At 40.5% G+C, this 25,558-nt stretch overlaps 1 protein-coding gene across 3 annotated transcripts in view; it reads right to left on the bottom strand.

Moving 5' to 3' along the window:
* Positions 1-1,599: 1,599 nt before the first annotated feature.
* Positions 1,600-25,558, bottom strand: part of LOC128574870 (protein argonaute-3) — a 139,354-nt gene continuing 115,395 nt past the window's right edge. For all 3 annotated transcript variants that reach the window (XM_053575826.1, XM_053575827.1, XM_053575828.1), the window contains 7 exons: positions 16,866-17,025; positions 14,303-14,393; positions 11,878-12,072; positions 10,731-10,865; positions 6,546-6,647; positions 3,736-3,935; positions 1,600-2,427 (listed from right to left, as the gene is read on the bottom strand). In XM_053575826.1, the coding sequence (XP_053431801.1) occupies positions 2,319-2,427; positions 3,736-3,935; positions 6,546-6,647; positions 10,731-10,865; positions 11,878-12,072; positions 14,303-14,393; positions 16,866-17,025 (992 nt within the window). In that variant the 3' untranslated portion in view covers positions 1,600-2,318. The remainder of the gene's footprint in view (positions 2,428-3,735; positions 3,936-6,545; positions 6,648-10,730; positions 10,866-11,877; positions 12,073-14,302; positions 14,394-16,865; positions 17,026-25,558) is intronic.

The raw sequence follows: 25,558 nt of genomic DNA, 5'->3' as shown, positions 1-25,558 counted from the left end.
ATTTCATGCCTGTTGGAGGACATGGGCTCAGATCTTAGGCTCAAAATACAGTAAATTGGCAATAATAGTGGATTACAGGTAAAAGAGAAACTAAAGATCTAAATCCATTAGTTTTCATGTGCAGATGAAATTCTAGAAGGCTAACAACAATGCCCACTGGAAACAATCTGTGGTATCTATACTCTGAACCAGTGCAAAAAAAAAAAAAAAGTCAAAATGCAATGTTCATGAGTTACAAAGTGCAAAGCTCCCCTGAATCCAATGTTACTGATAAACTTGGTTTTGATAGCTTTATAGCACTTTTTAATACCTTAAAGTGAAGTCAGTAAAACAAAAGTTTTGTAAAACTTTTCCTTAATTTCAGTGATTTACTCATTTAAAATAAAGTCCTAACTTTCTTTGTCGCTATTACCTTAATTTTAAAAGGAAAGTTACACTGGTGATACATTAGCAAAAAATGTTTAAAAAATAATCTTAGATTTTCCTGATTCATTTTAGTAAATGAAAATGGGAACCTGGACAATATGACTCTTTATAAACGCGATCTATTTTCAAAGAATTTAAATATCGTCTACATCTTAAGCTGTTCACTATCATTTCTTAATTCAAAGGTCAATTTTATTACTAATATTTAAGGTCAGATTCATTTATGCAATTTCACTTCCTTCATTTTCATTATGATTTTTTTTATCTCAGTCTTAAAATTATTTCTTCAAAGATACTTCATTATGATTTTTAAAAGATACACTTTAAAGCTGAAAATTACAAAACTTTCCTTCTGAAATTAAGGCTGTATTACTTTGCCCTTTTAAAATTATAGATGTGCCTGTTCCTCCTATTATCTGCGGTAAAGATGTCAAATATACAACTTTCCTTTGAAATTGCTTATTGCACTAAAAGATAGCAAAAACAAGTTGTCAGTTCTTAAACATGATTATATTTCTATAAAAGATGTTGCCAATATGGTTCTATAATTATTAAAGCACTATTCTAATAAATATAAAAGAAAAGGAAGCTATACTTCCAAACACATACATATATGTTTATATATACACACATACATATATATAAAAATATATATATGAAAATCACATTAAGGTATGAGAGGCAGCAAGTAAACTATCATAAAACAAAACAAAAGCCTTTCCCCTAATTTTTCTTCTCTCTGTACCTAATTTCGGAGGCCTCAACCCTACAGAGTTCCAACCATAAAATATTTATCCTTTATAAAAGCTTTGAGGGATTTCCATGTAGAACCTACAGAAACAGAAAGCCTTAGAATACATATCACTTATCAGAGAGAAAGAGTTACAACTTCTGTCAAGGTTTTGTATTTATAGCAGCTTTAATAAACCCACTAAGAAAAAGAATAGGTTGCTACTGCTTATGTACACACTGCACAAATGGCCAATGTATGTTCAGAGCAGGAGGGGATAGACACACACTCTCACTAAAACATGTATATATGTGTGTGTTTATATATACATATATATAAAATAATTATGTTTCTTAACACAGCAATATCAAGAGTTGAGAACTCAGAATTGTGTATGAGATAGGAGACAGGTGCAGGATGTGCAAAATGAAAGTAGAAATCTGGTTTGCCATGTTTCACATTGAAATGAACCAGTTATATGAACATCTGAATGTCACTAGTAGCATTAGAGAAAAAAGTATAGGTGATGAAGGCAAGGGAGGTAGAGAGAGAAATAAAGATGGTAGTGAGGGGAGAATAAAAGGGAAAGAAAGTTCCCCAATGGAATGAATTATAAAATATATACACCAGACACATATATATCTCTTACCAATCCAGGTCAGATATATATGCATATGAAATATGCATGTATATATTTAAAAAATACAGACACCTTTTATAAGAACATATGAATGCACATTAATTTTTTGCACACATAATTGTGAATAATCACTTTGATTATTCATGTAAGTGTGTATTTTTTAAACCATCATTTTACTTTTTCTTTACTTTTTTTGCAAAGGTATTTGTGCTGCCAAGCAACTTGAGGTAAAGGCATTAAAGGGTTAGACTACAAGAAATAAAAACAAAACAACCGCGATACTTCCTACAGGAGACCGCACAAAAAGCAGTTGGCTGGTTTCATATTGCATAATTATGCTGAGTTCCTTGATGAAGTAAACAATCTTCCTTGTATCAACATAAGGATCGGACCCTGGCCCCACACACAGTGTTGGTTTCTGTATGGCTGGAGATGTCCCTACTCAACTGACTCCACTGGAAACATACGTTGTATGTTGATTCGTCTTTCGATTCTTCCTCTCAGAGAATATACTCAGACTTTTTAAGCAAAGTACATTGTGCGTAAGGTATCTTGGTGAATCTGTACGGCCTTGGCAAGAGCTTGTGGATCTCGCCCATTGCTTTGTCCTGAAACATGACTTCCTTCAGCACTGTAAGAGAAGTGGGAATGAAGACAAAAACAAACTTTCTATTCGGGTACAATAATTCTGAAAAGTATTATTTCTTGTAGAAAATTTCAAAAATGTTAAAAAATAGATATTAGCATAATGAACTATGTGTCCATTAATTTTGCGAATTCTCTAACCTCCCCAGGATTAATTAGAAGCAAATCCTAGATATCATATCATTCTGTATAGCTATATTGCTTTTATTATTACTAATAGTTTCTCCTTTGAATTAATTTGGCAAACAACTAAGTCACTTTATCATTCTATTACTAATGAGCCTCGACAGCCTGTTTTTATGTGGTGTTGTTTTTTGAGACAGGGTCTCACTGTGTCACCCTTAGTGGAGTGCTGTGGCTTCACTGCTCACAGCAACCTCAAATTCTTAGGCTCAAATGATTCTCTTGGTACGTGCCACACTGCCTGGCTATTTTTTTTTTTTGAGACAGAGTCTTACTATGTCACCCTCAGTAGAGTGCTATGGCGTCACAGTTCACAGCAACCTCAAACTCTTGGGCTCAAGAGATTCTCTTGCCTCAGCCTCCCAACTAGCTGGGACTATAGGCGCCTGCCACAACGCCGGGCTATTTTCTGTTGTAGCTGTCATTGTTTAGCTGGCCATGGCTGGGTTTGAATCCGCCAGCCTCGGTGTATGTGGCTGATGCCATAACCACTGTGCTACGGGTGCTAAGCCACTGCCTGGCTATTTTTCGAGATGGGATCTTGGGTTAGCTCAGGCTGATCTCGAACTCCTAAGCTCAGGCAATCCACCCGCCTCAGCCTCCCAGAGTGTTAGGATTACAGGAGTGAGCCACTGTGCCTGGCCTTAAGGACTAGGTGTTTTTTTGAAAAAAAAAAAAAAAAAAAATTGCCTCAGATTCTTGAGTAGCTGGAACTACAGGCATCCACCACAATGCCCAGCTGGTTTTTTCTATTTCTTTAGTAGAGAGGGAGTATTGCTCAGGCTAGTCAGGAACTCCTGAGCTTAAGCAATCCACCTGCCTCACCTTGGCCTCCCAGAGCGCTAGGATTATAGGAGTGAGCAACGGCACCTGGCCTAGACAGCCTATTTCAATAGAAAATTTTCTTGGGCAGTCAGGTCTATCATCACTTTTTATATGGATCACTGACTCTTGTAATTGCTTGTGGAAGTTTAATTGGAGGTACTTTATGGCAAATAAGGAGGCACATACTTACAGGGAAAAGCTTAAAGAAATTTCCCAAGAAAATCCTAACATGCAGACCATACGTGGATTTGTGTGAGAATTTACATTTGTTATGTTTTCATGTTACCTGTCATGTTCTTTGTCCACAAGATGATATCTGGCTCTGAATGCCACCAGGTGAGCATAATACGCTGGTGCAGGTATAGAAACAGATCGTGTACAGCGTACATAAGTGTGGCAGAGCTGGTAGGTCAGCAGCTGAAGTTCATCTGCAGTAAAGCAGTTATCATCCCATAAAACATGATAGTGCGAGGGACGGCTTGTGCCCTATAGAGAAAAGGTAATGGTATATTCTGTTGATCTTTAAACTTTTAAATAAATATTCAGCATAGACTAAGGAATGTAAAGTTTTCTTTTTTCTTTTTGCAGTTTTTTTTTGGCTGGGGCTGGGTTTGAACCTGCCACCTCCCACATATGGGGCCAGCACCCTACTCCTTTGAGCCACAAGCACTGCCCCTGTAAAGTTTTCTACATTATAAAACATATTCTATTTCAATAATCAACTAAAAAACTTAATTGATTCTGCTTATATGTGCAAAAGGAGTGAAAGCAGGGACTAAAATGGATGTATACATAGGTTGTCTGTTTTTTATTTTTTTTTTGAGACAGTCTCACTTCGTCACCCTTGGTAGAGTGCTGTAGTATTACAGCTCACAGCAACCTCCAACTCCTGAGATTAGGTGATTCTCTTGCCTCAGCCTCCCAAGTAGCTGGGACTACAGGCGCCCACCACAATGCTTGGCTTTTTGTTGCAGTTTGGCTGCGGCTGGGTTTGAACCTACCACCCTCAGTATATGAGGCTGGCGCCCTACCCAATGAGCCACAGGTGCCACCCCATCCTCCCATTTTTAAACAGAATTATTTGTCTTTTTCCAGTTGAGTTCCTTGCATACCCTGCATATTAAACACTTATCAAATGAATAGTTTGCTAATATTTTCTCCTATTCTGTAGGCTGTCTCTTCGTGTTATTGATAGCTTTGAGGTCTTTTCAATGAAATCTTTGCCTAGACCAATGTCCTACAGCCTCTCAACTAAGTAGCTGGGATTACAGGCATGCACCAGAACGCCCTGTTTAGTTTTCTATTTTTAGTAGAGATGGGGTATCACTCTTGCTTAGGCTGGTCCTGAACTCTTGGCCTCAAGTAATCATCTCACCACCTCCTTCCAAGTGCTAGGATTACAGGCCAGAGAAGCACTATATTGAAGCTCATATTCTACCAATTGTAAAGCTAACAAATTAATGAAAAGATTTTCTGAAAAGATTAAGACTTTAAAATTTTAACTGGGCTCAGCACCTGTAGCTCAAGCAGCTAAGGTGCCAGCCACATACACCTGAGCTAGAGGGTTCCAATCCAGCCTGGGCCTGCCAAACAACAATGACAACTATAACCAAAAAATATCCGGGTGTTGTGGTGGGCCCCTGTAGTCCCAGCCACTTGGGAGGCTGAGGCAAAAGAATCACTTAAGCCCAGGAATTGGAGGTTGCTGTGAGCTGTAATCCCACAGCACTCTACCCAGAGCTTAAGGCTCTGTCTCAAAAAAAAAAAAAAAATTAACTGAAACTTAAAGCTGTAATTCTACAATTAAATTCTCACATGCTGGGCGGCGCCTGTGGCTCAAGGAGTAGGGCGCCGGTCCCATATGCCAGAGATGGTGGGTTCAAACCCAGCCCCGGCCGAAAAAAAAAAAAAAAAAATTCTCACATGCTCAGTATCTACCTACACTTGTCAAAGTTTTCTATAAAATATAATTATGAGCCAGGAATGCTGGCATCTTCTTGTAGTCCCAGCTACTTGTGAGGCTGAGACAGGAGGATCACTTGAGCTCTGGTTCTTTAATTTCAGCCTGGGAATTTCAACGAGACCCAGTATTATATCTTTTTTTTTTTTTTTTTTGCTTAAAGGCAAGGCCAGGTGCAGTGGCTCACTCCTATAATCCTAGCACTCTGGGAGGCTGAGGCGAGTAGATTGCTGAGCTCAGGAGTTTGAGACCAGCCTGAGCAAGAGCCAGACCAGCCCCCATCTCTAAAAAACAGCCAGGAGCTGTGGAGGGCATCTGTAGTCCCAGTTACTTGGGAGGCTGAGGCAAGAGAATTACTTGAGCCCAAGAGTTGGAGGTTGCTGTGAGCTACCATGTTACAGCACTCTACCCGGGTAGACACTTAAAAAAAAAAAAAAAAAAAAGGCAAACAGGCACAAATGGCAAAAGGAACAAGCAGGTACTTTACATTTTTTTTGATGTATTAGGTTAAATTAAGGCCCATTTTTGGAGATTCATTTTATCAAGATACTTAGATATTTTCTTTTTTTTTTGGCCGGGGTTGGATTTGAACCCGCCACCTCCGGCATATGGGGCCAGCACCCTACTCCTTTTGAGCCACAGGCACTGCCCGATACTTAAGATATTTTCATAAAAATAACCCCCTAAGCTCCTCTCAAGGAAAGGAAAAGGAAGAAATCTATTTACTCAAAGTTTCATCTAAATTTCATGGGGAAACAAAGAAGAGTATTTTTTTTTCTTTTTTTTTGCAGTTTTTGGCTGGGGCTGGGTTTGAACCCACCACCTCCAGCATATGGGGCCAGCGCCCTACCCTTTTGAGCCACAGACACCCCCGCCCCCCAAAGAAGAGTATTTCTTTGTTCTTTTCCTGAGATTTAGGAAAGTTTAGAAGGCTGAGGCAAGCGAATCCCTTAAGCACAGGAGTTTGAGGTTGCTATGAGCTCTGACGCCATGGTACTCTACTGAGGGGGACATAGTGTGACTCTGTCTCAACACCCTCCCCAAACAAAACAAAACAAAACAACCCCCCCCCAAAAAAAACCCCAAAAGAATGGACATTTGTCAATTAAAACATTTTAATTAAAATGCTGGCTTACCTGTATTCCAGCATGGCTACAGAGATAAAAATCAAACTCATATGGGTGTGTAATGTCTGTATCAACTGTTGTTCCAGCTGGGATATTGCCACTTCTTCCAACCTAGATTTATCAAAGTTTAAACAAATAAGAGAAAGGTAAAAAGTTTATCTGAAACACTCTAAAAATATATATAAATACATATTGGCTGATCCCACGTTTCATTACTTGCAGCGTTAATTATTACTTATGTAGTCATTAAGACCTGCAAGTCCTATTTTCTGTTCTTAAATGCTGCTGACAGTGAGTGCTGATAAATAACAAAATGTTACATAGTCTCTACTACTGGTTAGCTGGTACTTGATCTCAATATGGGTGGAAGACATTAAAAAACTTTTTGGGGGCAGCGCCTGTGGCTCAGTGAGTAGGGCGCCGGCCCCATATACGGAGGGTGGTGGGTTCAAACCCTGCCCTGGCCAAACTGCAACAAAAAAATAGCTGGGCGTTGTGGCGGGCACCTCTTGCAGGATGTTGAGCAGTCCCAGCTGCTCGGGAGACTGAGGCAAGAGAATCACTTAAGCCCAAGAGCTGGAGGTTGCTGTGAGTCCTGTGACGTCATGGCACTCTACCGAGGGCGGTCAAGTGAGACTCTACAAAAAAAAAAAAAAATTTTTAAAGTTAACTATAAATGCTCCCAATTTATAGTACCTGTGCATGGTGAGTACTTTTTTTTTTTTTTTTTGCAGTTTTTTGCTGGGGCTGGGTTTGAACCCGCCACCTCCGGCATATGGGGCCAGCGCCCCATTCCTTTGAGCCACAGGCGCCGCCCACGGTGAGTACTCTTGAATGTGTAATTTGTGAAATTTAGCATTTTTCCTGGAGAAAACTAAATGTTTATAGAGAAAGATTGCTGACAACAACATTAATCGTCACCATTTGTTAACCATTTATATGTCAGGCACTCTAAATATATTATTTCTAAATTCTGATAACAGTCCTGCTAATTAGGTATTATTCCCATTTGTTTGGAGAAACTAAGACTTAGGAATATAAAATAATTTTCCCATCAGCACACAATAAAGGGCAGCACTGGAATTCAACAATGAAATAAATGCAAAGGCCCTGTTGCTTTTACTTCACATTAACAGTTTCAACATCCTGCAAGAGGACACCATGAAGTTCTCTGAGTGCCTATGATGTGATGGAAATGACTCAAAATTCCTGATGATGGGAAACTCACAGCATAACACTTAAAAATTCTTATTATAACGGCTGGGCACAGTAGCTCACGCTTGTAATCCTAGCACTCTGGGAGGCCAAGGTGGGTGGATTGCCTGAGTGCACGAGTTCAAGATCAGCCTGAGCCAGAGCGAAACCTCTGTCTCTAAAAATAGCCAGGTGTTATGGTGGGCGCCTATAGTCCCAGCTACTTGGGAGGCTGAGACAAGAGAATCTCTTAAGCCCAAGAGTTTGAGGTTGCTGTGAGCTATGACCCACAGTATTCTACTCAGGGCGATAAAGTGAGACTCTGTCTCAAAAAAAAAAAAAAAAATAATTCTTGCCAGGTGTGATGGCTCATATCTGTAATCCTAGCACTCTGGGAGGCCAAGGTAGGTGGAATGCTTGAGCTCATGAGTTTGAGACCAAACTGAGCAAAAGCAGGACCCCATCTCTACTAAAAATAGAAAAAAACTGAGGCAAGAGGATTGCTTGAGCTCAAGAGTTTGAGGTTGCTATGAGCTATGTCACATAGTACTCTATCCAGGGTGACAGCTTGAGACTGTCTAAAAAAAAAATTTTTTTTTTATCATACCTACCTTTACCTCCTTATCCCTCATCCTCATACATTTAAAATCATTAACTGTAAGTCTAGGTTTACAGGAGTAGTAAGTCAGAAACTGATTCTGACATTATTTTTGCCTTGTAATGGATTACTAGCAGGTAGAAGCTTGAATTACAGCTGTGTGCATCAACCAGTTAGCTTTAACCATGCACAAAACAACACAGTTCATAATCTACTCAGTTTTGCCTAATCTTGAAAAAAATCTTAACTGGGATAGGTATGGTGGCTCATGCCTATAATCTTGGCACTTTGGGAGACCAAGGAAAGAGGACTGCTTGAGATCAGGAGTTTGAGACCAGCCTGACCAAGACTGAGACCCTGCCTCTACCAAAAATAGAAAAACTAGCCAGGTGTTGTGGTGGATGCTTGGAGTCCCAGCTACTTGGTAGGACGAGGCAAAAGAATCACTCAAGCCCAAGAGTTCAAGTTTGCTATGAGCTATGATGATGTCATGGCACTCCACCCAGGGTGACAGAGTGAGACTCTGTCTCAAAAAAACAAAACAAACAAAAAAACTTAACTGTAATCAATTAGCAACCCCTAAATATCCTAATTAATGTAAGTAAGTTGTATTCTAGTTAGACAGCAGCATGCTGGCAACAGTGTGGTGTAGGGCATGATATTTTACTTTGCTGTACCTCCATTTTCTCATAGGTAATCATCTCCCATCCCTTATTAGCAGTATTATTTAGAGCAAAGGTGAAAGGAAAAAAGTCAATGAGTGGCACAACTAAACAACAGGTGTTAAATCATTGTATCTAACTTATATTTTCCTAATCCTACTTTTTTTTTTTTTTTTTTTTGTGGTTTTTGGCCGGGGCTGGGTTTGAACCCGCCACCTCCGGCATATGGGTCCAGCGCCCTACTCCTTGAGCCACAGGCGCCGCCCCAATCCTACTTTCTTTCTAATCTGACTTTTGAAGAAAGCTTGGGCTTTCTAGGTATAGAAATGTATATAGTAGGCTCAGCGCCTGTGGCTCAAGCTGCTAAGGCGCCAGCCACATACACCTGAGCTGGCAGGTTCGAATCCAGACTGGGCCCGCCAAACAACAATGACGGCTGCAACCAAAAAATAGCCCAGCGTTGTGGCGGGCACCTGTGGTCCCAGCTGCTTGGGAGGCGGAGGCAGGAGAATCACTTGAGCCCAGGAGTTTGAGATTACTGTGAGCTGTGATGTCATGGTACTCTACCCAGAGTGACAGCTTGAGGCTCTGTCTCAAAAAAAAAAAAAAAAAAAAAGAAATGTATATAGTAATTTGGGGGCAAAAGCCTGTAGCAATCTGGAGGCTGTGAGAAAACTATTACTATTGCTAATAGAGAGGTGGTATAGCAGAGTGGTTTAGAGCCTTTGGAGCTAGACTCCCTGGATTTGAGTATTACATCTACTAATTATTTGCTTTGAAACAGTTAAATTACCTCTGTGTGCTAACTCACTCATGTGCAAGATGACAATAATAACAACTCTTAGAGTGTTGTCTGTAAGGATTAACAATGCGTGCTATCAATATTTCTTCTTCTCTATAATGCTGCTATCACTACCACCCTACAACCAGCTAACCTTTATTGAGTACTTAGTATGTGCCAAGCACCATTTTAAGTACATTATATATTTTGTTGAATTTTTCTCAACAACCTAAACAAAGTACATATTAATATTATCCAAACTTACTGAGAAGGAAACAGGCACAGAGATGTAAGTTGCTTGTCCAAAGGTATACAATGAGTAATATATATACCAAAGACAAGACACCCTCCCCCCTTTCTATAGAATCCCTTTCCCAAGGGGATGGTGGATGTTTGCTACTTTCAGATTTCTCTGCTCCCAGATTTGCAGGATGGGGATAAATAGGATCAGTGCACTGAAAATGACAGTGAGACTGCTACTCTACTTGCCTTTACACAAAAGAAGATGTATTTCCTTAAGGGTTTATATTTACATTTCCTTCTCCATTATAAAAATACATATTCACATTATAAAATGCAAAAAAACCTTAAGTTTTACTTAAAAACTTAAGTTTTACAAGATATTTAAAAAAAAAAAAAAAAAAAAAAGATATTTTAAAAAGAAAGTGTACCATTTCCCCTGTGAACATGTAAGAAAAAACAACAGTATTAAAACTATGAGTTTCTTAACTACAAAAAGGCAGAATGGAATTTTGAACATTTGGAACGTTCCAGAAATTCTAGAAAACTAAAAAGGAATAATTATCCTATTTTGATGTTTCTATACTCATAATCCAATTGTTGAAATCTGCTACCATATATTAGAAACCCTGTTGTTGGCAGAGGGTCCTTGTTAAGTTCTCTATGAACTATGTTAATAAGCATGGCTAATAATATCATTATAACAGATGTGAGATTACCCTTTCTGCCCTATCGGCACAAAATAATCGAGTGTGATGTCTCTTCTGAACTACAATGTAGGTTATTCCGGGTTGATAGTCTTTCTCCAAACTGATGCAGGCTTCTCGAATTGCCAGTAATTCATAATATAATACCTAGAGAAGATAAAATGGAAATGCTCAATATAGTCAATTTTTCACTTTTATATATTTCAAAGTAAGATAATGATTTAGTGCCAGAATTTCTTTTTCGAGACAGAGCCTCAAGCTGTTGCTCTGGGTAGAGTGCCATGGCATCACAGCTCACAGCAACCTCCAACTCCTAGGCTCAAGCGATTCTCCTGCCTCCCAAGTAGCTGGGACTACAGGCGCCCGCCACAACGCCTGGCTATTTTTTGGTTGCAGCCATCATTGTTGCTTGGCGGCCTGGACTGGATTCAAACCTGCCAGCTCAGATGTATGTGGCTGGCGCCTTAGCTGTTTGAGCCAGTCGCCAAGCCTAGTACCAGAATTTCTTAATCTCATCCCTCTAGTTAAATATATTATATTTCTCTAATCCACTTTATTATCAGAGCATGGCCTCAGTAATTGAGGCTTACACATCTATTATGAGCAGTTACAAAAAGAAAAATCTAGGTTGAGATACAGAACATCTGAGTAATATAATTAACAAACTTGATTTAATAGATATGTCTGAAACTTGAAACCCCCAAACCAGAAAATAGTAATTCTTTTAAAAAACTCAAAGAGGCTAGCTGTGGCAGCTCATGCCTATAATTGTAACACTGAGAGGCCAAGGCAGGAGGACTGCTTGAGCCAGGTATTAGAGACCAACCTGGGCAAAAGAGCAACACTGCATCTCTACAAAAAAAATTGGCCAGATATTGTGGCATGTGCCTATAGTCATAGTTATTTGGACGCTGAGGCAGGATGATTGCCTGAGCCCAGGAATTCAAGGCTATAGTGAGCTATGATCATACCACGGCACTCCACCCTCAGCAGCAGAGTGAGACCCTGTCTCTAACAGGAAAAAAAAAAAAGGGAATCTCTAATGAAGCATCAAGTTTTGACTTTGGAAACTCTCAAACTAAGGCTTTTAACTCCATGACCATACTGCAAACACAGTATCTGATTTAACAACGGTCTGATAAGATTTTAGGCAACCAACCTGCCTAAACTGTCCTTCTGAGACACCATCCCGGTAAAAGATGATGCGAGTAGGTTTGAACCGAGTTGATTTATAAAATTGAATGAGAAGTTCCCGGACCATAGAGGCCAAGTCCTGAATAATCTCCTGTCGAGGCCTCTGAACTCTTACTGTGGCACAGTATCTGCTTGGATGGGCATCCATACTACCTACAACCTGGGTTAGAAAACGTGAAGAAAGAAAGAAATGAAGGTAATGAAAACTACATGGATTTAATTTACATTTTAATTTTACTATAACCTTACGGTTTATCACTGTTTACTTTGAGAGTAATAAAAATAAGTAATTCCCAGTGAAGAACACAATAAAAGAGCCAGGATAGGGTCAAAAACTATTTTCCTATAAGTAGGCTGAACTTTGTATTTAACAATTAGATTCTATGTGTTGTTGGTAGACTTAAAAGATTAATGAGGAAAAAAAAGACACAAAAAGTACATAACGAGAATAAGAGAAAGAAAAGTAAAAAGCAGACCAATTCAAACCACTCATTTCTCTGCATCTCCCTTCCACTGGTGGGTTGCTTGAACTCAGGCATTCAAGACCACCCTGAACAAGAGTGAGACCCTATCTATACTAAAAATAGAAAAACCAGCCAGGTGTCACCCATAGCTCAAGTGGGTAGGGCGCCGGCCACATAAACTGAGGCAGGCAGGTTTGAACCCTGCCCAAGCCAGCTAAAAAAACAACAATGACAACTGCAATGACAACAAAAAAAATAGCTGGGAGTTGTGGCGGGCGCCTGTAGTCCCAGCCACTTGGGAGACTCAGGCAAGAGAATCTCTTAAGCCCAAGAGTTTGAGGTTGCTGTGAGCTATGACCCCACAGCACTCTACCCAGGGCAACAGCTTGAGACTCTGTCTCAAAACAAAAAAACAAGTCAGGCATTGTGGCGGGCATCTGCAGTTCCATCTAACTGGGAGGCTGGGGAAAGAGGATCACTTGAGCCCAAGAGTTTGAGGTTGCTGTAAGCTATGACACCACGGCACTCTACCAAGGGGTACAGAGTAAAATTCTGTCTCAAAAAAAGAAAAAAAAAAAGCAGGGCGGTGCCTGGTGGCTCAGTCGGTAAGGTGCCGGCCCCATATACCGAGGGTGGTGGGTTCAAACCTGGCCCCGGCTGAATTGCAACCAAAAAAATAACTGGGCGTTGTGGCGGGCGCCTGTAGTCCCAGCTACTCGGGAGACTGAGGCAAGAGAATCACTTAAGCCCAGGAGTTGGAGGTTGCTGTGAGCTGTGTGAGGCCACGGCACTCAGGGCCATAAAGTGAGACTCTGTCTCTACAAAAAAAAAAAAAAAGCAAAAATTAGCCAGGTGTGGTGGTGCGTCCCTGTAGTTTCAGCTACTTGGGAGGCTGGGGTAGGAGGATTGCTTGAGCCCAGGAATTTGAGGTTGCAGTGAGGTATGAGACCACCACTACATTCTAGTTTGGCAACAGAGAGTGACTTTCTCCCCAAAAAAATAAGAAAAGAAAGGAAAGAAAAGAAAAATATTCAGCTACAAAACATTGAATTGAAAAAGGAAGATGAGTTTTATAAGGCAAAATAAATACCACGTGTACTCATTATTAAATTGGAACTGATTGATAAATACTTATATGCATATATATGAGTAATACTCATTGGAAATCAAGCAGGTGGGAGAAAGAAGGAGGGGATGGGTAAATTCACACCTAACAGGTACAATGCACACTATCTGGGTAATAGCCACACTTGTAACTTTGACTCAAACTGCACAGAAGCAATTTATGTAACCAAAACATTTGTATCCCTGTTATATTATGAAATAAATAAGCAATTAAACAGAAAAAAAGAAAAGAATTTAACATACTAAGCTTATTGTAATGCATCTTTCTGTGACAAAGACACTACTAAAATATACGAACAAACATTTTGAATCACAAAAATTAACTAAAAATGCACAATCAGATAGAGGTCAAGCAGACAAATTAAAGTAGGATACAGAAGGTTTGAATAATATAATTAACAAACTTGATTTAATAGATAAATATAGAACTTGTAGCCCCAAACCAGAGAATAACAATTCTTTTCAAAAACCCAAAGAGGCCAGTGTAGTTGCTCACATCTATCATCCTAGCACTTTTGGAAGCCAAGGTGGGAGTATCACTTGAGGCCAGGAGTTCAAGACCAGCCTGGGCAACATAGCAAGACTGTTTCTACAAGTAATTAAAAAATTAGGTGGGCATGGTGGCAAGTGCCTGTAGTCCCCAGCTATTTAGGAGGCTGAGGCCATAGGATTGCCTGAGCCAAGGAGTTTGAGGTATGATGATTATCACTGCACTCTAGCCTGGGCAGCAGAGCCAGACCCTGAAGAACATTTATTAAATTTAGCTACAAAGAAAATTAGAAAACGCCTAATGACACTCACAGCAGCAATAGAAGGCTTCTTCCCATCACCAGCAGGTGGATGAGTGACATCTGCTCCCAAAAAGATCACTGGTTGCTGGAACACAGAAGGTCTTGAACACATTTTTAAAAATGGTTAGATATTTAAAGTTTTTCATTATCCATTTTTATATTTCATACAATACAATTACAAGTAGCTGATATCACAAAGGAAGTCCTATTAAGGCAGCTTCATGGGCCTGAACTGCTTTATCTTATTTTATTTAATTAATTAATTTATTTTGTAGAGACAGAGTCTCACTTTATCACCCTCTGTAGAGTGCCATGGCGTCACACTGCTCACAGCAACCTCTAACTCCTGGGCTTAGGCAATTCTCTTGCCTTAGCCTCCCCAGTAGCTGGGACTACAGGTGCCCACCACAACACCTGGATATTTGAACTGCTTTATCTTAAGTCACGAATTCCCAATCAATGAAGTTGAGGCTGCCATAATGGGTCTATAGCCAAAGTCTTAAAGCTTTTTTTTGCCTTTTTTCTTTTTTTTAAATTTTGAGACAGAGTGCTGTGGCATCACAGTTCACAGCAACCTCAAACTATTTGGGCTCAAGTGATCCTCTTGCATTAGCCTCCCAAGTAGCTAGGATTATAGGCTCCCGCCACAAAACCCAGCTAGTTTTAGAGACAGGGTATCACTCTTGCTCAGGCTGGTCTTGAACTCCTGAACTCAAGCAATCCTCCTGCCTCAGCTTCCTAGAGTGCTAGGGCTACAGGCATGAGTCACCACTTTTTCTTTGTCTTAAATAGCGGTGCTGGTGGTTGCAAAAGTCAACTGATGTTAGTGTTTTCCATAATAGGCACAAAATGATAACAATAATAATCCACCAACTTTTATCAATCTTTTAAAGTCTACTTACATTTCAAGCCTTTGTAATCTCTCAAGGAGAAAAGGAATCTTTAACTTTAGACTGGAAGGGATTTTGAGAGGCTACTACTCTTGCCAAAAGTATAAACTTGAGTAGCATCTATTCAGAGATGGGGAACTATGCTCTTCTGATTTCAAGATTGTTCTTTTTTTAAGCACGAAAGGAGGCAAGAAAAGCTTTATCTTTTTCTGTTTTACCCCCTTTAATGAAAATCTGTTATATAAAATTTGGATTCAATCAAAAGGCCACATTTGTGATAGTTATAAAGTAGTTAAAATTTCCTTTTATTTTTTTTTTGAGACAGAGCCTCAAGCTATCGCCCTGGGTAGAGTGCCATGGCATTACAGCTCACAGCAACCTCCAACTCCTGGGCTCAAGCGATTCTCCTGCCTCTGCCTCCCAAGTAGCTGGGACTACAGGCACCCGCCACAATGCCTGGCTGTTTTTTGGTTACAGCCATCATTGTTGTTTGGCAGGCCCAGGCTGGATTTGAACCTGCCAGCTCAGGTGTATGTGGCTGGCGCCATAGCCACTTGAGCCACAGGCACCAAGCCAAATTTCCTTTGATTTTAAAACTATATCCGTTAAGATTCAAAGGACTATCTCTTAGTTGTTGGACTTGATAAAAATCACCTCATTATTGGATCTCACCTGATATTTAACAGACAGAAAGTAGAGGTAGACGGAAAAAGAGGGGACTTTTGTATCAAACACATAAGAGTAATCCTTATTGAAATGCTTATTTGTGTTGCATACTGATCAATCACACTTAGATTTTTTGAGTCCTAACTGCTTCAACTATTAAAAGGGAACCTCTTGTTCCATTTTCTGCAGAACTGTCTTCCCCAGTGACCTGTATAATCAGCTACTTCCTGTTTCTAGGTCATGCAGTCTCACACTTCCTAAGAACTGTAGCTCTAAAGAAGGCAATGTAATAGCAACATGGTGTCTCACTGAATATAGCAGGGATGTGTGTGTATGCGGGGTGGGGGCTCACTTAACTAACTAGACACATGCCCCCTCAACCCTTTTCCTTCTTCACATTCTATAGGTAAGTCAGCAGCCTCATAAAATCGGATTGAAGATGACTTTAAATAAAGAGAAGATTCTTTGGCCAGGTGCAGTGGCTCATGCCTATAATCCTAGCAGTCTGGGAGGCCAAGGAGGGAGGACTACTTGAGCTCAGGAGATTGAGACCATATTGAGCAAGAGCGACACCCCATCTCTACTAAAAATAAACTAGCTGGGTGTTGTGGCGATCCTAGAGTCCCAGCTACTTGAGAGGCTGAGGCAAGAGGATCTCTTAAACCCAAGAGTTTGGGGTTGCTGTGAGCTATGACACCATGGCACTCTATCCAGGCGACAGAGTGAGACTGTCTCAAAAAAAGAAAAAAAGAGAAAATTCTTTGGCTCTCTGTACTTTTTGGCTAGGCATACTAAATGAAAATTAGGGGAGAAAGGTGGATTTTCACAAGGTAATCTCTTAACTTTGTCATTCCACACTATTTTAATATTTTGCCAAAAACGTCTACATACCCCCATGGCAGGTATCGTTAAAGTTGTCTCTCATACAGATCTTTACAGTAGTTGGATATTGCTGTATTTAGACAAATGAAAATATAAAAATAATGAATATTTTCAAAAGTCATTAGCTTATCTTACCTTTGATGAGGTACAAGAATATTATTGATCCCTCCGAGTTTAACATTTATCTTTAGGCACAAATTTGAGAGAGTTTGAGGAGATGTTTTTATTACATTCTTGACTTGAACACATTGTGTAGCCATTCCCAAAAGTGTATCTCCTACACGTTTCACCTCCGCTATGGAACAAATGCAAATACCTCTAGTGAAAAAAAAAGATCTGAAAATAAGTTTATTTACTGAAAATACATCTACTATACTTCTCTCTTGAACTGTATCATTGTATGTACAGGATGCCAAAAATTATACCCATATAGTACTAAAACAACACTGTTGAAATTTAAAGTATACTACCTTGTGAATTAGCTTAAGTACATATTCAGAGATAATTTTTCTTCTTTGTGTCAAAAAGTTTATTTTTACCATCATAAAAACAGTATAACCAAAATGAATGAAAAGCCTAAGAGAAAAATCCCTTGTTATTTTAGTATATTCTCTTCCAGTAATTTTCTCATTTATATATATATATTTTTAATTATTATTATTTTTTTTATTTTTTTGTAGAGACAGAGTTTCACTTTATTACCCTCGGTAGAGTGTCGTGGCATCACACAGATCACAGCAACCTCCAACTCCTGGGCTTAGGCAATTCTCCTGCCTCAGCCTCCGGAGTAGCTGGGACTACAGGCACCCGCCACAACGCCCGGCTATTTTTTTTGTTGCAGTTTGGCCGGGGCTGGGTTTGAACCCGCCACCCTAGGCATATGGGGCCGGCGCCCTGCTCACTGAGCCACAGGCGCCGCCTCATTTATATAGTTTTTAATGCACTTATAATCATAGTACAGTTAGAACTTTCAATCCTATTCTCCAACTTTAATTTAAAAATGCAGAAGTAGGCTCAGTGCCTGTAGGACAGTGGTGAGGGCTCCAGCCTCTTATACTGGAGCTGGTGGGTTCGGGTCCAGGCTTGCTAAACAATAATGACAACTATAACAACAACAACAACATCAAAAATAGCTGGGAGTTGTGGTGGGCGCTTGTAGTCCCCACAGGCTACTCAGCTACTTGGGAAGCTGAAGCAAGACAATCTCTTAAACCCAAGAGTTTGAGGTTGCTGTGAGCTGTGATGCACTCTACTGAGGGCAACATAATAAGATTTTGTCTCAAAAACAAACCAAAAAAAAAAAAAATGCAGAAATATTGTAATAATAAAAAAAGCCTTCAGTGAACATGGGTAGTACATATTTATGTAACCCACATGTATACAACTCCTTCATGAATATTCATACATCCTTCCTAATCTGTTGAAATGTGTATAGGTGGTCAACCTTTTCAGGATAAATTCCGTCTCTCAGGCCTCCTTGCAAGTGCCTGCCTCTGGTTTTGGTTAGAGGCCTATTCCTAGCCTACAAGTTGCAACCCTTTATAAGAAATAAAAGTCTCCTCTCCAAATTTATGAAGACCTCAGGGTTTTTTTTGTTGTTGTTGACACAGGGAAGGGGCTAAAATCAAATCTGAGTTTTTAAAAGATCACTGTTGACTTTTGTTATACCTCTGAGATTTAAAGTGCTTATAAGTCATGGCTACCATCCTCGTAAGAAGTAAAAAAGCTAAAGAAACTGAAAAATCAACGACTTTTTTTAGGTCCTTAGGGAACTGAGGTTACAGTGTAAACCATCTCCCCAAAACCAGGTGAATACAGAGAATAACAGGTGAAACTGTTACTAAAAGCTGAATCCAAAGAAACCAGTAACTGGTAAAAACAATTAAACATGGGCTGGGCGCAGTGGCTCAAGCCTGTAATCGTAGCACTCTTAGGAGGCTGAGTGAGCTCTTCTTGCCTGAGCTCAGAAGTTCAAGACCGGCTTGAGCAAGATAGAGACCCTGTCTGCACTAAAAATAGAAAAAAAAAACTAGCCAGGCATCGTGGTGCAAACCTGTAGTCCCAGATACTAGGGAGCTGAGACAAAAGGATTACTCAAGTCCAAGAGTTCGAGGTTGCTGTGAGCACTCTACCCAGAACAACAGAGTGAGACTCTGTCTCTAAAAAAAAACCTCCCCAAAACCAAAACAAAAATTAAACATGGTAATTGACTAACTGATGGAGGCTGAGTGTGGAGTAGTTTGAGAACTAAAAATTTCTGCAGGCACACCCAGTCTTAGGTATCCACACTTCCACAGGTTTTATCAAGAGGCTCAACAGGTTTTAAACTTGAAGATCAAGACAAAAAATCCCCTCAAGCAGGGACAGGAAAAGTAAGTACTTTGAAATCTGCCCAGAAAGTTTCCTTAATAAAGACCTGCCCTCAAGGGAAATTACCTATGCCTTATCATCTGAGGAAGAGTTAAATAACTCCAGCTCCGGGCGGCGCCTGTGGCTCAGTCGGTAAGGCGCCCCGGCCCCATATACCGAGGGTGGCGGGTTCAAACCCGGCCCCGGCCAAACTGCAACCAAAAAATAGCCGGGCGTTGTGGCAGGCGCCTGTAGTCCCAGCTACTCGGGAGGCTGAGGCAAGAGAATCGCTTAAGCCCAGGAGTTGGAGGTTGCTGTGAGCTGTGTGAGGCCATGGCACTCTACTGAGGGCCATAAAGTGAGACTCTGTCTCTACAAAAAAAAAAAAAAAATAACTCCAGCTCCATCTAACCTTCCTGTGTCACCTACAAGGAGATTAAGAAAAAAAGGTAAGAAGCACTTCTAAAGGTCACAAGCAGAAACTCAAAGAAAAAGCTCCCTCAGATTTAATAGTAAGATACAGAGCACTTCCTCTGTCCAAAAACTACCTACCACATTAACAGGACTCCAGTACAGTTAACAGTGGATTATAAATGAGAGAGCTGCAAGGACTTCTTATGGAAACCCCAAGACAACAAGAGAGGGAAAAGGAAACTAGGGGAAACTCAAGTTTCTGGAATCTACAACTACAGCAAACGTTAAACACAGCCTGGCTCCTGGGCAGAGTAAATAAAACTCCAAGCCAGGTGCTGTAATTCCAGTACTTTGGGTGGCTGAGGCAGGAGCATCACTTGAGGTCAGGAGTTCAAGACTAGTCTGGGTAACACAGCAAGACACTATCTCTACCAAAACAAAAAAAAGAAGCGGCATCAACTAAAAGCACTTGGTGGCTAAGGCAGGAGGACTGCTTAAGCCCAGGAGTTAGAGGTTGCGTGATGATACTACTTGCACTCCAGCCCAGGTAACAGAGTGAGACCCTATCTCATAAAACAATCAAACTATACAACAGAAGCCTGCTTATTTCAGTTTCTGTTACTAGATAGTGTCGAGCTGTAATAAAAAAAAATTATGGAGCATGCTAGAAGACAAGAACAAAATACAAGACCAAGCCTGAAGCCACCAACCAAGGATTAGAACCAGACTCAGAGATGAGGCAGATTTTAGAATTAATCATAACTAAAATGATTATGTTAAAAAATCTAATGGAAAAAGTAGACAACATGCAAGAACAGATAGATAATGAAACCAGAGGAATGGAAACTCAAAGAAAAAATCAAAAGGAAGTGTTAGAAATAAAAAACATTGGCTCGGCCACCTGTAGTGGATTATAAATGAGAGAGGCCTGGGGCCAGCTAAACAACAATGATAACTGCAATAAAAAATAGCTGGGTGTTGTGGTGGGCACTTGTAGTCCCAACTACTTGGGAGGCTGAGGCAAGAGAATTGCTTAAGCCCAAGAGTTTGAGGTTGCTGTGAGCTATGATGCCACAGCACTCTACTGAGGGCAACACAGTGACACTCTGTCTCAAAAAAAAAAAAAAAAATTGCAACAGAAATGAAAACTGCCTTTCACTATGAGAAAGGATACCTGAGAAGGATGAGGTCTAGGAGAACAGGTCTTCTCAAGGAGACCACAAGGATATATTTGCAGGGTCCTCTCTATGGTGACTTAGCTCTTGGGAATTTGTAAATTTAACTTCCTGGAACTTGGAAATTTCCAAGTTCTGTGAAATTCTGTAGTTCTGCAGGGGCTGGAATAGCATCTCCTGCTTGATTCAAACTGGCCAATAAGAAGGGTACCTGTGGGGTGGAACTTTTTGAATGTCAATAAAAAGGGAAAGACCAAGCCAGTCAGGGAGTGTGGCCAACTGGAATTCTTCTATGACATTAAGCTCCTGGCTGGTGAATAAAGCCCTTCCTCTCATAAACGTGGTGTTTGGGTGCTCTTTCTCTCCATTGCGTCTTATCTTCTTGCAACAACTAGACTGGACACTGCTCAGGAAACAATCAGTGAACTGGAAGATATGTCAACAGAAGCTTTTCAAATTGAAATGGAAAGTGAATAAAAAGAATGAAAAAAACCTCTAAGTACAGAAGAGAGTATCTAAGAAATACGGGATAGTTACAAAAGGTGTAATATATGTATAATGAGAATACCAGGAGAAGAAAAGAAAGGGGAAGAAAAAATATTTCAAGTAAAAATGGAGGGTTGGGCTGGGAGCGGCCATTCATGCCTGTAATCCTACCACTCTGGCAAGCCAAGAAAGGAGGATGGTGTAAGCACATGGGTTCGAGACCAGCCTGAGCAAGAGCAATATCCAATCTCTACTAAAAATAGAAAAATTAGCCAGGTTAGGTGGTGCACACCTATAGTCCCAGCTACTTAGGAGGCTAAGGGAGGGGGATCACTTGAGCCCAGGAGTTTGAGGTTGCTGTGAGCTATGATGCCACCGTGCTCTAGCCTGGCTGACAAGAGAGAAACTCTGTGTCAAAAACAAATAAAGAAAGAAAGAAAAATAAAGATAGCTGGGAGGGGAGACTAAAAAAATATAAAATAAAATAGGTACTGCAAATGGCTGGGAATTTTCCAATATTAGTGAGTGACACCAAATTAAAGATCCAGAAATCTCAAAGAACATCAAGCAAGATAAAAAATAAAAACACAGAAGGCCCAACGGCTCACACTTGTAATCCTAGCATTTGGGGAGGCTGAGGTGTGAGGACAGCTTGAGCCCAGGAGTTGGAGGTTACAGTGAGCTGTGATCATGCCATTGAATGCCAGCCTGGGTGAAAAGAGTGAGACCCTGTCACAAACAAACAAACAATACATCAACCCTCCCACTCCACACCCATTATCACTAGGTATATTATACTCAAACTGGAAAAAAAAAAAAAAAGACAAAATCTTGAAAGAGAGTAAAAAGAATCTTACTTAGAAGGGAATAAAGGTAAGAATTACCTTTGGAAGAAGAGACTGGAGTGACATAAAAAAACAACAACGACGAGTTACAATGAATTTTTCATCAGAAACCATGAAAGCAGGAAGAGAGTAAAATGAAATCAAAGTGTTGAAAGAAACCCCCTTGTTCTAGAATTCTGTATCCAGGAAATTATCCTCCAAAAGTAGAGATTCAATAAAGTAAGGAAGAGGAGGGAAAATCCTCACTATGATAAATGTCACATATTAAAAACCCAGAGTAAACATGATAACTCAACGGTGAAAGACCTCAAGTTTTTTGGCTCAGTGCCTGTGGTTTACGCACCCAGGTGCCAGCCACATACACCTAAGCTGGTGGGTTCGAATTCAGCAAGGGCCCATCAAACAACGATGGCTGCAACCAAAAAATAGCCGGGTGTTGTGGCGGGTGCCTGTAGTCCCAGCTACGTGGGAGGCAGAGGCAGGAGAATCGCTTGAGCCCAGGAGTTGGAGGTTACTGTGAGCTGTGATGTCCCGGCACTCTACCCAGGGTGACAGCTTGAGGCTCTGTCTCAAAAAAAAAAAACAAAGGCGGCGCCTATGGCTCAGTTGGTAAGGCGCTGGCCCCGTATACCGAGGGTGGCGGGTTCAAACCCGGCCCCGGCTGAACTGCAACCAAAAAAATAGCTGGGCGTTGTGGCGGGCGCCTGTAGTCCTAGCTACTTGGGAGGCTGAGGCAAGAGAATCGCTTAAGCCCAGGAGTTGGAGGTTGCTATGAGCTGTGTGATCCCATAGCACTCTACCGAGGGCCATAAAGTGAGACTCCGTCTCTACAAAAAAAAAAAAACAGACCTCAAGTTTTTCCCTAACACAGGAACAAGACAAGAAGGCCCATCATTTCTATTCAACACAGTACTGGACGTTTTGTTTGTTTGTCTTGAGACAGAGTCTCAAGCTGTCGCCCAGGGTAGAGTGCTGTGGCGTCACAGCTCACAGCAACCTCAAACTCTTGGGCTTAAGTGATTCTCTTGCCTCAGCCTCCCAAGTAGCTGGGACTACAGGCACCTGCCACAATGCCCAGCTGTTTTTTGGTTGTAGTTCTCATTGTTTGTCAGGCCTAGGCTGGATTTGAACCTGACAGCTCTGGTGTATGTGGCTGGCACCCTAGGTGCTGAGCTACAGGTGCTGAGCCGGAAGTTTTTTTTTTTTAATACAGAGGATAAAGACTGAATTACTAGAAGTTCTAACCAGAGTAATTGGGCTAGAAAAAGAAATAAAAGGATTCAAATAGAAAAGGAAGAAATAAAATTATTTCTGTTTGAAGATGACATGATCTGGGCTGGGCAGGGTGGCTCACTCCTGTAATCCTAGCACTCTGGGAGGCCGAGGCAGGTGGATTGCTTGAGCTCATAGGTTTGAGACCAGCCTGAGCCAGAGTGAGACCCTGTCTCTAAAAATAGCTGGATGTTGTGGCAGGTGCCTGTAGTCCCAGCTACTTGGGAGGCTGAGGCAGAAGGATGGCTTGAGCCCAGGAGTTTGAGGTTGCTGTGAGCTATGATACCTCGGCACTCTACCAAGGGTGACAAAGTGAGAATCTGTCTCCAAAAAAAAAAAGACATGATCTGATATGGAGAAAACTCTAAAAGAAATCACCAAACAAAACCTGTTAGATCTAGATCTACTAAACGAATTCAGCAAAATTGCAAGATTCAAAATCAATGTGGGAAAAATCAGTTATATTTCTATATACTAGCAATAATTCAATTCATATTGTATATGAAAATGAAATTAAGAAAATAATTCCATTTACAAAAGCATCAAAAAAAATTTAAAAACCTATGTTAACCAGTGTGATGAAAATATGTCAAATGGTATATAAAACCAGTGTATGGTGCCCCATGATTGCATTAATGTACACAGCTATGATTTAATAATAAAAAAAGGCCAAAAAAAACTTAAAAACTAAGGAATACATTTAAATAAAGAGGCACAAGATTTGTATACTGAAGAAAAACACTGCTGAAGAAACTAAAGAAGCCTTAAATACAGTAGAACCACTGTAAGTTGCCCAACCAAAGAACTGTAACAAATTGGTCAACATAAGGAACCGGGCCTATTGTACTGATATATACATGTGGTACATGTCCGGTCTGTGAAAATGAGGTCAATGTAGGGAGGTGGTCAACTGTGGAGATTCTACTGTATATAGAAAGATATAACATATACATGGATAGGGAGACTTAACATAGTTAAGATGACAATACTACCCAGAATAATCTACAGATTAAATGCAATCTCTATCAAAACCCCAATGGCATTTTCTTACAGAATTAGAAAAACACAACCTAAAATTCTAATGAATTTTAAGGGACCCAAAATAGCCTTAATAATCTTGAAAATGCACAAAGTTGTAGGACATAAAATTCTTGGTTTCAAAAGTTATTATAAAGCCACAGCAATTTGAATAGTGTATTTCTGGCATGAAAACAGACATACACCAATGGAATACAGTAGAGAGCCCAGATAGAAACTAGTAGTATAAATGGCCAATTGGTTTTCAGAAATGATGGCAAGACAACTCAAGGGAGAAAAGGATGGTCATTTAAACAAATGGTGCTGGGATATCCATGTGGCAAAAAAATGAAGTTGGGCCCTTACCTTACACCACATAGAAAAATTAACTCAGAATTGACCAAACACTTAAACATAGGATTTAAAAATGTAAAACTTTTAAATGAAAACATAGAGGAAAAGCTTCATGACGCTGGATTTGGCAGTGGTTTCTTTCTTTCTTTTTTTGGGAGGGGACAGAATCTCACTTTGTTGCCCTTGGTAGAGTGCCGTGGTGTCACACAGCTCACAGCAACCTCCAACTCCTGGGCTTAAGCGATTCTCTCACTTTAGCCTCCCAAGTAGCTAGGCCTACAGGCGCTTGCCACGATGCCCAGCTATTTTTTTGTTGCAGTTTGGCTGGGGCCGGGTTTGAACCCGCCAGCCTCGGTTTATGGGGCTGGTGTCCTACCCACTGAGCCACAGGTGCCGCCCAAGAGACAGAGTCTTATTATGTCGCCCTGGGTAGAGTGCCTTTGCGTCACAGCTCAGAGCAAACTTGAGTGATTCTCTTGCCTCAGCCTCCCAAGTAGCTGGGACTACAGGCACCCGCCACAATGCCTGGCTATTTGCTGTTGTTGTTGCAATTGGCGTTGTTGTTTGGCAGGCCCAGGCTGAGTTCGAGCCTGCCAGCCTCAGTGCATGTGGCTGTCACCCTCATCGCTGAGCTATAGGTAAGAGCTAGAGGCAATGCTTTCTTAAAATGATGCCAAAAGCACAGGCAATAACAAAAAGTTGAACTTCATCAAAATTAAAAACTTCTGTTCATCAAAGGACATTATCCACAGAGTGAAAAATGCAATCTATAGAATAAGAGAAAAGATCTGCACATTACGCATCTGATAACAGATTGATATTCAAAATATATAAAGAATTCTTACAACTTAACAAAAAAACCAAACAAATTGATTTAAAAATGGGCAAAGGACTTGAATATACATTTCTCCAAAGA

This window comes from Nycticebus coucang, chromosome 22, assembly GCF_027406575.1.
Source record: "Nycticebus coucang isolate mNycCou1 chromosome 22, mNycCou1.pri, whole genome shotgun sequence".
Classification (NCBI taxonomy): domain Eukaryota; kingdom Metazoa; phylum Chordata; class Mammalia; order Primates; family Lorisidae; genus Nycticebus; species Nycticebus coucang.
The sequence above is the reverse complement of the archived record's forward strand: the minus strand, read 5'-3'. Positions and strand labels throughout refer to the sequence as shown.